We start from the raw sequence: 14,239 nt of genomic DNA, 5'->3' as shown, positions 1-14,239 counted from the left end.
TTTTTCGCTCTTTTTCACTGCTATTTTAAAATTTCTTATTTTCTCTTTCTTCTTTTTCACCTTTGTTTTTATTTCTTCCTCTCTCTCTTCTTGCGGTTTAACATTATCTTTTTTCGTTCTCTTTCTCTCTCTCTCTCTCTCTCTCTATCTCTCTCTCTCATTCACTCTTTCTTTCCCTTCTCTCGTTCTCTTTCCTCCTTTAAAGCTAACTCTTTATTTGACTGCTGTGAATGTTGTCCTATGGAAGAAATTAATCGGCACATTCGCATGCTTATGGAAATCATCGAAACAGGCAGTTTCAGAGTAATAATTACATAATCGAGATCTATACTATATTGCTCGTGACAATAGTTGGACTATATTTAAGTATACTTACAACGATATACAAATATCGAAACTTAACATGTAGACTGTACACAAATAAGTAAAGTAGAAAGGGCGAGAAGGGAAGGGTTGAGGTGTGCTGGGGAGGGGGTAGGTATGTTCATATACTCGTGTCGAAGGGGGTAGACTATATGGACATTAAGTACCTACCAGGTCATTATATGATAGCTAGGATGGTGGGCGGCGTGGCGGGCGGGGGGGCCTGTATAAAGGTTAAAATTATTGAAAATGTTGAACAAATATTGTAGCCTATGTGGATGCAATGGTGGAGAATCATTACTTATATGTGATTGAATCAGTTCAATGGAAGAGTAGAGAAAAGTCTGAACAGAGTAAGAACTCGTACCACACAATGTCACAACACATGAAGGAAACCGAATATAACTGTGATAGTTGTTTACAAAAATATCTTCATGGCTGATTGATATTGTTTCCAACTTTGTTTTAAAAGGTGTGAAGTTTGGACAGGTGAGTTTAACTTCTTATTAAATTTAGTTTTGAATTCATGGAATCTACGACCTAATAATGATGACATTGTGTGCTTACAGTGACTAGATATTTTCATAATGCATTCATTGTCTTTAGTAATCGGTTTCAGACTGATTATGTCATAAGCGATTACTATTATCCTACATTGTCCATGACAATAGGTGATCAATATTTAAGTATAATACGTTTAATGATAAAGGTGGAAACCTAAACGTAGAACATACAAAACTGGGTAGAGTACACAGACGAGAATGAACTTTAGTAAACGTAAATCCGGGTGGGCAGGGAAGGGTTGAGGTGTGCCGGGGAGGGTATAGGTATGTTCATACACTCGTGTTGAGGGGGACAGACTGTATGGACATTAAGTACCTACCAGGTCATTATATGATAGTTAGGATGGTGCACGGCGTAGTGGCGGGCTGGGGGGGGGGGGCGCTGTAAAAATGTTAAAATTATTGAAAATGTTGAACAAATAGGGTAGCCTATATGGATGCAATGATGGAGAATTCTTTCATGTGATTCATGGAGATTCGAAAAGTCTGACGAAGTAAGAAATTTTATTTCATATTATGACAATACATAGAAAGAACCGGATTTATCCCTAATTCTTATTTAGAATATATATATATATATATATATATATATATATATATATATATATATATATATATATATATATATATCTTCATGGTTGACTTTTTCATTGGAATGTGTTTCACTGGATTGTTACTCTTATGAGTATTGCTTAGCAATTAAATAAATACATTGCCATGACAAAAATTGTTAAGAAGAGTGACGTTACTGCTCGTTTGTGCTATATTTTAGAATTATTTCATGTACGAAGTTCGGGCAGGTGATATTTGGTTTTATTGGGCCAGAATGAAACTTTCTTCGTATGAAGCAGCAAAAGGATAGTTTATCGTGTCGTCTTTCCACCGGACACGATACCTGGAAATCAAATTTAATGAATAGTCACCTCTGCTAGAGGTTGGAGGAATCCATTAACTCCCATGAACAAGAGATGTTTTTGCTCCTCTTTACGTCATGCGCATCCATTAGTGTTATTGATCATAAGTTATTGAATTAAATGTACATATTCTCAATACTTTTGTGTTAACAATACTTATTAAAAAGATAATTTGTACAGTGGGATCCTTGAGTATTACCGTACAAATTTCCCATCACCATGTTCGTGCACTTTATTTGACCCAACAAGAGCTTCAAGAATTAAAAGAAAAGTCAAAACAAGCTGTTGACAACTTCTGCATCAGCATACATAAAAATCTATCGCTTAAAACCACATAGGATGTAAAACAAAAAATAATGAGAATAGTCATGGACAATTTGCCGAGCAATACTAGTGGATCCCACTGTACAAGATATTTATTTCAGTGTTATATTGCGTGGGGTTTAAATTGGATTTTTTGTTTGAGTTGACATACCAGAGAAAATGTCATTTTCTTTAAATATATATATATAATGTGTAAATTAAGTTTTTTAAAAACAAAGTAGTTTTTGTTTAAGATTAAAACTTAAAGATTAATTTATTTGTAAAGCCCTATCCTTCTGAACGGGATTATTTTTTCTGTGAACCTCATTTGCGTTCTCTGGTAAAAGATCAACTTCTCGTACCATTGAAATTATTAAAAAGCAATCATAAGAGCCAAACTGGATTTCCCAGAAACCCATCAAATCCTCAGTATACTATAGATCTAGTCACTTGTTACAATTATTACACAAAAGTAAAAGAAATAAATATTACAATTGTGTCTTGTGTGTTTATTTGAATCTCCTCTTAACAACGAACTCGTATACTTAATTGTTCAAGACTACCCTTGTTTAAAATACAACGACAACAGTTCTCGCTGCACGATTCTTGAAAAGTAACGAATTACTTTTACAGTTAATTTCTGCTCTAAACTTTCTTGCAAACATATCAAAAGTGTTTACAAAACCAGTGTTAGTGTGCAATTTGAAGTTTTGGAATTTTGTACTCAAGAGTTCATTAAAAATTCATTATTTTTTAACTGATAAGAGTCAATTTCACAGTCTACTGCAAGACACAGTAAGCTTTGTTGTCATTAATGCGTCTAGTGTGAACAAAACGCAAATGTGAAAACTTATCTACAGCAGGGTTTATGCTCAATTACGGACATCTTTATGGACCAAAATAAAAATATTGCATCTTCCAGGATAGACAAAATTGTCGTCCAGTACCGACCAGTCGCTTCTTTATCAGATTGTACGGGTTAAATTATTAGCAACTAGTGGTGAAACGTTTTATATGACTATATGTCTGAAAAAAGAGATAAAATGGGCCTAAACTTAGCTACCCTTTCATATTTTGTACGCCATTCACTTTGGTTGGTACTGGACGAACGTCACATAATGACGATGCTGCATTGAGCACGGAAATTATTGCTGTTGCTATATATATCGGAACCTTATAGTCTATAGATAAAGCATACGTTGCATCAAAATCAACAATTCGATTAAAAAACGAGAAGCACGATCTTATATCTTTAGGCAACAATCAATAACAATGAACATCTTCACGGCCTTGTGGTGACAGGTAGACTAGTTGAACATTAGCGTAGTTCACGGCTGTAGCATTTTTCCGTGAGCGTGTGTAAAGTGATGTTAATCTAACGCTGGGTGCGAGAACTGGTGATGGTCGGTGCTGTTTGACCTCACCCTATATGCGAACATGTATTTAATGTGAATAATTACGTTCTGTTTTGAGTTTGGTTTTACTGTCACTGGCACTTCTGGGTTGTAACAATACCATTGGCTCTAAATTTAATCGTTACAAGCCAGAAGTGTCCGTGACTGTATATTTAGAGGTAGTTTCTCCGATTTCGTGCATTACCCAGGATTCGAGCTTAGGACCTCTTGGTTTGTTGTGCGTTACACTAACCACTCCTCTACTGTGGTTGGCCAATAAGAAAATCGATTTAACGAATATGGAATTTACATATGCAACAACGATTTAGATGACGTCGCGGGGAGATGCATTGGTTTCTAAAGAATAAAAGTCAAGGTATCTTAACATAGTGGCGTATTGAGAACTTAATTTCGAGAAGTATTTTTCATTAACAGTAGCAGAAGTTTGCAAGTTTCTCAGTATTAAATTAGTTAGAAGGAGGAGTCAGTCCAAACATAGAAATCTTGTTAAAGTAATTGTAATAGTTTTATACAATTTATTCCTCATATATTTTATATTTATTCCTAGATAGTTTTAATTGGAAAATACTATCCAGAACTGTTATTTCGTGCAAATTTACGAAGAAGAATTACAAGGATTTATCCGGAATTTACCATCTGGAAGGGTGTAAAACCGTATTTAGGGATGCAAGGGTAAATTTAGAGCTAAAATGACCATAAACTGGACATTTGTGGAAAAAATTAGGGGGATGTTGAGGTGTGTAGTGAATTATTGTATAATTATATAAACAAAAAAACACAAACTTGAAAAAACAAACAATTCCTTTATTAATACTTGAATCCAAATTGTTCACATTCACATAGTAACTTATATCTAAAAATATATTTGTTTCAATGATCAGATTTGATTCGAGGCAACACAAGGCATGAAATAAATAACATGGTATTATCTACTGTATTTAAATGATCACAACATTGTCATTAAGTTGCTGAAGAATGAAGAAATTCTGAGCACAATTGTCTCCTATGCCAACATAAACTATTTTGATTACCTTCAGTAAGACAGTTTAAATGCAAATAAAATCGCACTCGGGGTAAGCTTCCCGCATATCCAAACTAAAATCTATGTCCATTTCAATATTTATTTGTCATATTTCCATAATGCTGGCTGTATATTTCGTACGCAATGAGACAATAACTTTTCTTGAACAAAATACGGACTATCTAAATATAGCTATGCTAACCCAATTTTATATACTCGTAGATGTTATAGTAAACATTTTTATGTAAACATATATTAACTTTTTGGTACAAGATATAAAATATTTGTTGCGTAATGTTTAAAAAACATTACTTTCGAAGTCAGGTAAATTCTATTATCCCATTTGCAGAAATCATAAAGGTGGAAATAATTTTAATTTAACTTGTGATCTTCCCTTTTATGAACAATTTGTTTTACGACGTATGAAATGTGCGCTCTCCATATTTATGAATTAAAGCATGCTACTGTACATACAAACTGATTATTTGTTGGTACCCATATTCACATCAAAGATTTGATTCACAGTTCAATCAACATCGAATCCAGTCTTGAACAATTATGCACCAAATGTGTAAGGCACATCACAAGCATGTACACATTTGCACTGAGCATAAAATATGTTTCCCTTTCTCTATCAGTATATATAAGTATTAAAATAAATCTGGACACTTTTATGTAATGAACCTGTCAATAAATATTTCTAAAAATTTCGAGCCTGAGGTGGTGAAACTTGCAAAAACATTCAAACGTAGAAGCAACATGTTAAAGAAGTTACAAAGTTAGTCACTTCGGCGCTAGTTAACGTCTATAATTTCACCTTCAAATGTATCTGGCATTGTGACTTTAAAAACTGGCTTGATATCTACATAGAACATGGAAAGATTCAAACTTCCGTAACCTTAATATGGTAACGAAGGGACTTTACTCTCACTTAAGGTGGAAAACGGTGGTTTACTTTCTCTTGTGAGAAGGTCATCCTCTAAAAATAGGACTTTGGAACAACAAATTCAGCAACATTACACATGTAAAAGGTGTAATGCTCAGTTAAGGAAGCAAACAGAAAAGACAGGGACAATACTATCAAGTTAATTACATATTCATTTAGCAGGTAGATAAATGCATTGTCTTCCAGATGACTCATTAACAACATTCGATACATACTCTCATTCTTAAAAGGAAAATGCATCACTTAGGTACAACACAAGTATAAAGACTGACGCTTTGCAGTCATAATCTAAAAAGTGATCACAGAATTGCTCAATAGGAATACTTGTAACAGATCTTCCTTAGCAGTACACACTATTCAGTTGATCATAACTTCAAGTATATTCACACACATCTTTCTGGTCTATCAATGATGGCACAGCGCAAGATGTTAACATACTCATCACAATCTCTTTTTAAGAAATCGAGTCACCTAGGGCGCTATTGCTACACCATTCACCGTGACAGACGTTGGGCTCGAAATGGAGTTGACGGAAATGGGAGCTTGGGGAGGGGAGAGCTTTTTGCTCCTGAGAGGGGGAATAGGGTGGGGCTGTTTCTCCTCTTCTTTGTTGTTGTTGTTAGAATGTTTCAAAATGCCCTTGATAGCTTCTTTGGCATAATAATAATACAAATAAATAACAGCAAGAACAACTGAAGCAAAAACCAGGGCGCACGTCGCGATGATAAGGCCAAGGTAATAAAATACTTGGGCTTCCTCTTCTTGTAAGCTCTCTTCCTTGTTGTAAACGTCCTCGTCCGGTATTTCGTTGTCGCTCTCGTCGATGAACTCTGTCTCGTCGGAGAAGCCTTGTTCGTCAACGATCGACACGTCTGCGCATGCGCGGAACTCTTCCTGAGGTCCACAGCCTACCATCCCTGTGCCGTTTGGGCACATCCCCCAGTTGTTCCCAGCGATGTAACGCCACTGCAGAACACACTGGGAGCATGTTAGGTCCTTCGGCAGCCGGTATTTTATTTCAAAGATTCTGTTGCCCTCTCCTGGATAATATCTTGCTCCTTTGCTGTCTGCTCGTTCAAGTGTGTGAAGATCTAGGCATGCCTGGGTAGTTACTCTCTTCGGACTGTTGTTCGGACACAACCGGAACTCGAAGTAGCCCCTGTGGTTGGCTGTTAGTTCGATCCTTATATTGATTGCCGAGTTTCTCTTGTATCGACGGACAACTACTCCTAAACCGTATTTTCCACCAGCTTCATGTGGCCTGGGCTGCAAAAAGAGAAAAAATGTATTAATACAACTAATTTTTACTTAAAAAACCAGTGCCCAATGTTGAAATTCAAAGATGAGGGAGCGCTTGGTCGAGTTTGAGGATTAGTGGAGGGATGCTTTTGTAGTTCAACATTGAGACATTGAAGCAGCCGAGGGGTAGGGGGAATGCTTACGGTAATTATCGTAGTTGGTGAGTTGCTTTACATAAATACATTTCCTTTACTTTGGGCACTGATTAAAACATAACGCTGAAGCGTAGTAGTGTAATATTCAAACAACATTTAAGAATTCAAGATGCATAGCAAATAATACTTAAAATAGTAAATTTATACCATGTAAAATGTACCACCGGAAATCAAACGTGAGTCTCTCGCACAACAGAGGACGATCTTCTGATTGAATCCTTCATCTCAGTTCCTACAGGTAGTTACAGAATTCTGTATGAAGAAATTCCTTATCAAATGATCACACTGTATAAATTGATCCTTCAATATGCAGAAACGCACACATTCTACTACTTTCAACGGAATTACCTTGAAAGCAAAGGGTTTGTTTGGCCTTTTAAAATTATTCTCATCATGTGTGTTCGCTTGGGGGCAGGCGAGTATTTAAGAAACACAAAACAAGAAACCGAAAATGTATACATTTCGTGACCGGTAATCTAATATTTAAATGTCATGCCTTACAAACAAAGAAATGAAAGCGTTAGGCGTGCATGGACATATGTGAAGCGAAACGTGCTCTCATATCTATTCTGCATATATTATGCCGGCCTCTGTGGCGGAGCGGTTAGTACATCGCGCTACAACACCAGGGGTCCCGGGTTCGAATCTCCGCCTGGTCATGGATCTTTGTGGGTGTCTATTCATCAATTGCATCACGTCATCACTCATCCCCATCTTCGCAAATTAGCCAAAAGTGGCACAGAAAGCAAAGTAAAATAAAGCGAATCAGTCAATCTTCTGCGTATATATAACGTCCACCACTCTTTCAGGGAACCATCCAAAGGTTTTGTCCAGAATTTTCCATCTGGGGGTGTAAGTTCGTATTTAAGAGCGTAAGGATAAATTCAGAGCCTGGCCACAAATTGGGCCTTTGTGAAAAATTTTAGGTGGATGTTGAGAAAATTTGGGGAAGTTGGGGATATATATATCGTATATGCATAACTAAACTGACACCATGTAAATTTAACTCTTCATTTTGCTTCATTTGGCAACCATGGTTCACCCCAATTTCCACACCCAAACGGGTAGCTTGAAGTTAAAATTTTGGGTGAGTCAACCCTTGGCTATTTGCACTCGTCTCGTTGGTAAGGATAAGTTATAGGACAGGAACCATAAATTACCTATAAGAAATTAAAATGTATCTGATATATACTTTTAATAAAAACTGAAGCTGTAAAGTGGTAACGGAACGCGCGAGGAGTAATCGGCACTGGGTGACAAAATACAAAAACCCAGAAATTGCATGAGCGTCCGTAGCAATTTCATTTGTCACTGCAATTTGCATCAATTGTTATAAAAGGCTACAATTGCAAGTAAGACAGATCGTTGCACGAACGTGAAAACCTCAAACTGAAGCAGTTTTTCTCTCTCTCTCTCTCTCCTTTTTTAATATGCGAATACTCATGCAGATAGGATTGTCGTGGTTAGCGGGCTTCGATAGCTTGCATGTATCTTGTGTGTATGTGTGCGCGCTATGGGTATTCTTCGTAATTAGCCTATACGTCGAATCATCAGTCATCCCCTATCGTCGCGAATTGACAGAACAACGACGTAAAATAACGAAAATACAAATACAATGCAATATTGGCCATGCACGATTCTGATGTTTTCAATTGAGAAACCAAAATTTCCCATTTTAGAGACTCCTTGAATTCATTTTAATAACTTCGGTTATAAAACCATGGCATTTTACATTCCCCAGGCAGTGTGCCAATCTATTCTATTTCATCATATCACCAACACTGTTACTCTAACCCAGGGTTCGAATCCCGGTCAGGTCATGCGTGTTCTTTATAGTGTCCCTTCATGAATGCCATCGTATCGTCACTCATCCTCTTCGCAATTGGCCAAAAGTAGCAGAAATGTTAAGTAAAATAACCCAATCAAAGTCACTCTAACAAAGTTCATTCGCAGTTTATTCACAGTGAGGAAACAATGTCTGTCCCTCTGCCCACGAGCAAAATCAAAAACGAAAATTGTATTGTTTTAATTCTATTGAAGAAATAGATGTAAATCTGCAGTCACGCTACTTGCATCCAGTGAAGAACAAAGCCATCACATTTTACGGCCATTAAACATGAAAGCATTTAATAATGCATACAACAATGTACACATAACTTCATTGTAATATTTAAACCTTTCACAATGTGGGGAAAATAAGTAGGCTATAAACATTATGAAGATTCATGCTTCGGTCTATTTGCCAGCAATCACGGAAAAGTTTTTATCTCGTGGAATAACCTGTGTCGGTGGTACACTAGTGCCAGGTCCATACTGTTTTGTGGAACCATATTCTGTGTGATTTTTAAAATTTTCAAATAGACTTTCAGATATTCACAATTTGAAGAAAGTGAAAAATGAACATACTTTGCTAAATATAAAATCTTTTTAATCTAGCTTCCCGGATAGTGTATTAACAACGCTGTCAATTCCAGGTGGGGACAGAGTGTATAGTTTGAAATCCACTTCAATCTGTTGGTCAAATTCCGATTACCCTATCTGAACTTGACTCACACTTTCGTATCTCAATCTAGGAAAATCATATCCCTTAAAACATTTCCTCTTATGACGACATGTAAACATTATGTCAATGTATCTAATTTATGGATGCATATTTGTATTAGATTTTGACACCCCCCTGGAAAATTTTCTGCTGGCGTAGCGTTCATGTAAGAACCACTCAAAATATTGTGGTATGTTCATAAATGATCATGCATTCATGTAGTTAGTAACATACGCACACATTTCATTTCTTAAAATAAAACGTTATTAGTTTTTATTCTCACCTATAAAAAGGTGGTAGTATGGCGTACCGTTAGAAAAAAAAAGCACTGACAAGAACCATACAAAAACTTAATTCGACATTGTAAATTTGTGTACAGCAGAAAAAGTGTCATATTCGACACAGTTCAAGAGTGTGCCACTTATCTAAATAGATGTAAAATCGCATCGATATGAAAATATCACATTGAAATAGGCTACGTACAATTAATTCCGTTCACTGAGTGATAACCTCTGTATACTGTATGACAATTTTTACTGTCATTGTGATTGTCTGTAAGCAAGTATAAATCCCAGGAACTTTTGTGTGTTTTAAGTTTAACGATTCCACAAGAACGTTAATTTCCCTCGACTGTTCTTCATTCTGAGTTTTAAATTCCGACTAAATCGACGAGTTTCTCTATCCCACTTTCTAGCGCGCTATCTGTCGGTGCGATCGCAAACCAATTGCTTCAGACAATGCACGTAGCTGCACAGAGGCGCTGCGAACGCCTTGCATGCAATCAGCAATTCAATTGCCCAATCTCTCATTACCTCGAAGTCCCTCTTCCTGTTATTGTCTTCCTCGCTTGTCTACATGCATGCAAGTCTCCGGACAACACCCGCACCCATGGCTGCATCGTAAAGAGTCACGAACCACTTTTATTGCGCCCTAAATACATGAAATATACGGACAACGCTTAGAAAAACTCCTTTGCAAGTGTGTTGACTGCCAATACACATTGCCCAACAGGGGGAGGCTTCACCAATATCGTTTTAAACTTAACACGCTTCCCACATGGATTTCTTAAATAAAGGCCCGAATTTAGGGGCACACGGAACTCAATGCGTCAAATCAAGCTTGATGGACTTTTAATACATCAATTGACACACTCAGTGGCGTGGCGTCACTTTTTCAAAAGTGTTACCGGTCATCAGACGTACCATCACACCGTACCCCCCCCCAAAAAAAAAACAAAAAAAAAACATGCCTTTGATCTGGATTTTTGTTCATTTAGTTTTGTTTTTTCAATCCGCTCAATGCTTTATTTAGCCACAATCACTCCTAGAAAGAACTACCACTCATGAGAGAGTTACCGCGAAAATGCAGTGATATGTAGTCGAGCCTTGTCAACCATCTCTTGTTTCTTTGCAAAGAGGTGGAAAGGGGAAGAAGAACCACTCATTCGGGTCAGTTTGACGTTTCTGCGGTGAGCAGGCGACAGAATTCCCCTCCTCCAGCCGTGGAAGGGAGGTCCAGATGTTCGTTCTACTGTTGCCAACTTAGTTTTTTGGAGCAAGATTTGTCCAAATCACGAATCGCATCAAGTACTTATCTTTTCGTCTATTTCTTAAACGGTTTCAGTTGTAGTTAAGTCCAGCTTTGGCTTTGCAGTCTAGCTCTTGTTGCTTCAGAGAAATAGTATCCCCGTTTTAGGCGGGATTTGGCTCTTTTCTGGAAATCCAATGTGACAACACTTGCTGATCCAGTAGGCCGCAGCGGCAACAGGGCCCGTAAACAGGCATATGAATAACCCCGTAGCACACTTGCCTCCAAGTCTTTCCCAGCTGGTCCCTTGCTTTGGCGCCCTTTCCTCCTGTTGCCTCTTGAGGGTAGCGGAACGGCCTGCCTCTTCTCTTCGTCGGCTGCAGAAAAAATGTCCTCTGCAATATACACTCGACTGCAACGCTGTCGGTTAACTTATTTAACAATGGTGTTATTTTATTGAAAAAAAAACTTTAATTTCTTCACATTTTGCTGTTACCTGCGGTAACACCGGTTACATGCACGCCACGCCTCTGGATACACTTAAGTGTGCAATTTTGTTGTCTTTATCTTATCTTTTGTTCTTCCCAATTGATGCATGTTAGTGCATCACGCGAAACAGAATCTGATAAAAGTACCCTTTTATGCATTTCTGTGTGCATTTTGACACACCAAAAAGTGAATCATTTGCAGTTTATACACGTTAATGTGTTATTAGAGTCAACATGTGTGTTTCAATTGACGTTTTGAGTTCTGTTGCGGGCTGCAAAAACGCTGCTACTGGCGAAAATACTCTGAAAAGGGTCACAAAATAGATAATTGAGATATTTAAAATGTACGCTGCGCACATTGTCGATCTCGACCATAGTACACATGGAAAAGTATTAACTCTCTGACTGCATTTTCCTCCCAGTTCTGCCCCACCCCCGGTTACCCAATGATGAGGGACTTATGCAGGGACATCGACAGGAAAGTTTTTAACCTCACATTACCAACCCCGAGAGAGCGGGGTCTCGAAGTAGGACTTGGGATTTACTTTCATGCCTACCCAGCTATTGCAGGCCACCAATTTCAGAACGAGCTGTGTCAATGCTTGCATTATAGAAAACTAAGTATTCTTATTCCAAATTTTGTTCATGACGGATTTTCTAATAAACATTAGGTCGAAGTTCGTTCCTCGTCGAAAACATTCACTTTGAATTCTGCAGGATGAAGTTCCGATTTAGAAGGATCAGTCTACAGATTTTCATCATCTGCACATCACATATTTTAATTTTCCACTTTGACCTTGCACATTTTCAATAAATCCACGTCCGGACAAGCACGTTACTAATCTACTATGACCATTAAAATTGAAAAAGTGAAGTGCAGAGCAGGACTGCTAACTGATTTGATTACAAAATCGAGCCAATAAAAGTTGCAGCAGAGTGCGTTCAGATAGAAAAGTGAAAACTCAAGGACATTCTGGTGGTGAACTTTCCTGCGAAGTTCACCTCTACTGGTCGTGCACGCGGTACATGCTCTCGAAGGGTTCTCGTTGATTAGAAAGCTTTCGTGTGTTCACAGCTTTCGCCAAACAAGCCTAAACTTGTCACGTCTTCTCATTTCTACAAAGTCCCATGTCTGTCAGGTTAATTTCAGCTTTCGTTACCCATTGAAGGGAATTAGCCGACTAAATTAATGTGATGACATTTTTCTCTGAAAAGAAAGGAAGACTATCTTTCTGGTCTCCAAGTGATGGGATGGGCCACGCAATGGCTGGAAAACATTTATCCACATACCCATTCCACCCCGCCCTCCCACAAAATTCCAATTTATCAACCTGAATATACTATTAAACTTGTCTTACCCTTACCCCGCACCGCCGATGAAAAATTCTGGATAATTTCTTCTGCAAATATAGCTTCAACAGCCATTACAACAACCAGGGTATTTGATGGAGGAACAAAGGGAATTCTGTTTGTACCCCACCCTCCTTTCTGGATAATTCATGTCCCCTGTGGTTGAAAATCGTAATCCTTGGAGAATGCTACCTACATACATACATACATAATGTATACAATATTCCGATGATTCAAAAGTTACTTACCCACCATACCAGACTGACAAAAATATAATTTAATATTCACTTGATTACTGTGTCGTGTTGAGAAATAGTAACAAATATAGCTATAAGTAAACAGATACACACCTTAAAACTTATGTTTGCAATTCTATAATTGTATATTTGAACTTAATGTCGTTATAATTTAATAACATTGTTTTTAAAAGTAACAATGATTTATCTCTATGCTACTGAAAGCCACCCATGTCTCAACAACACTGGAGGTAACTTTTTACTGACATTTTCCTTAAAAATGAAAAACAGTAAATATCAAAGTATGAAAAATTAGAATACAACTGAGAATCAATAACACGTTAAGACTTATTAATACCCTTGTTAATAATTAATATAGCAGTGTTATATTTGTTGTTACCAAACTGTGCAACAATTTTTCTTCGTATTATTATTAAATTAAAACTCTTGTACAGGTCTGTAAATTTAATTGACAACTAGCCTTAAAGGCTCTAAGTTCATAGAATGGTTGTTTCATTTTGGATCGCTGCGCATGTGTGATATTTTCCATATAATTTCAACGGAAAATTAATTTCTAGGATTCTCGAATTTTTATTTGCACAAGTGTTCAAGCCCAGCATATCCAACGGAGAATGAGGTTTCCACTTGCTCTCGAGTTTCATTTTCAAATTAGGAGTTCTACTGTACATTTTAATAAAATATTTTGTATTGACAAATGTTGCAGTTGGAAGATCTGAGAAGATCAACATAAATTGGAGGGTTAGATTTGAAGCTCATCAACGACTGACTTGCTTTGGAACTACGTGAACACCTCTTCAAAGTTCATTACTCCACGTTCTTGCAGACAGGCTCTGAAGAAAAATGAATGCTCCCAGCTAGATGCTTCACGGTCGAGTACGTTCAAAGAAGAGATGAAAAGAGATAAGTCTGTGCGTTCCTAATTTCAAGCTTCATAGTGCACAAGGTGGAATTTAAATAGTTGAGCCACCTGGACATTCTTGTCTTAGAGAATTTTCATGGGGCGCAAATATTAGGCTCAACACATTGAATAAATTATTGAAAAAGATTTCCACGCTTCTAAACAATCCCGTTAATTAAATCCGAAACCCCACGATCA

At 37.3% G+C, this 14,239-nt stretch overlaps 1 protein-coding gene across 1 annotated transcript in view; it reads right to left on the bottom strand.

Moving 5' to 3' along the window:
- Positions 1–4,341: 4,341 nt before the first annotated feature.
- LOC145992161 (uncharacterized) overlaps positions 4,342–14,239 on the bottom strand; it is a 71,621-nt gene continuing 61,723 nt past the window's right edge. The window contains exon 4 of the mRNA XM_083128441.1: positions 4,342–6,791. Coding sequence (XP_082984567.1) covers positions 5,997–6,791 — 795 coding nt within the window. The 3' untranslated portion in view covers positions 4,342–5,996. The remainder of the gene's footprint in view (positions 6,792–14,239) is intronic.

This window comes from Lepisma saccharinum, chromosome 9, assembly GCF_977018435.1.
Source record: "Lepisma saccharinum chromosome 9, izLepSacc3.1, whole genome shotgun sequence".
In the NCBI taxonomy this organism is placed as follows: Eukaryota; Metazoa; Arthropoda; class Insecta; order Zygentoma; family Lepismatidae; genus Lepisma; species Lepisma saccharinum.
Note: the sequence above shows the minus strand (reverse complement) of the source record. Positions and strands in the feature narration are given on the sequence as shown.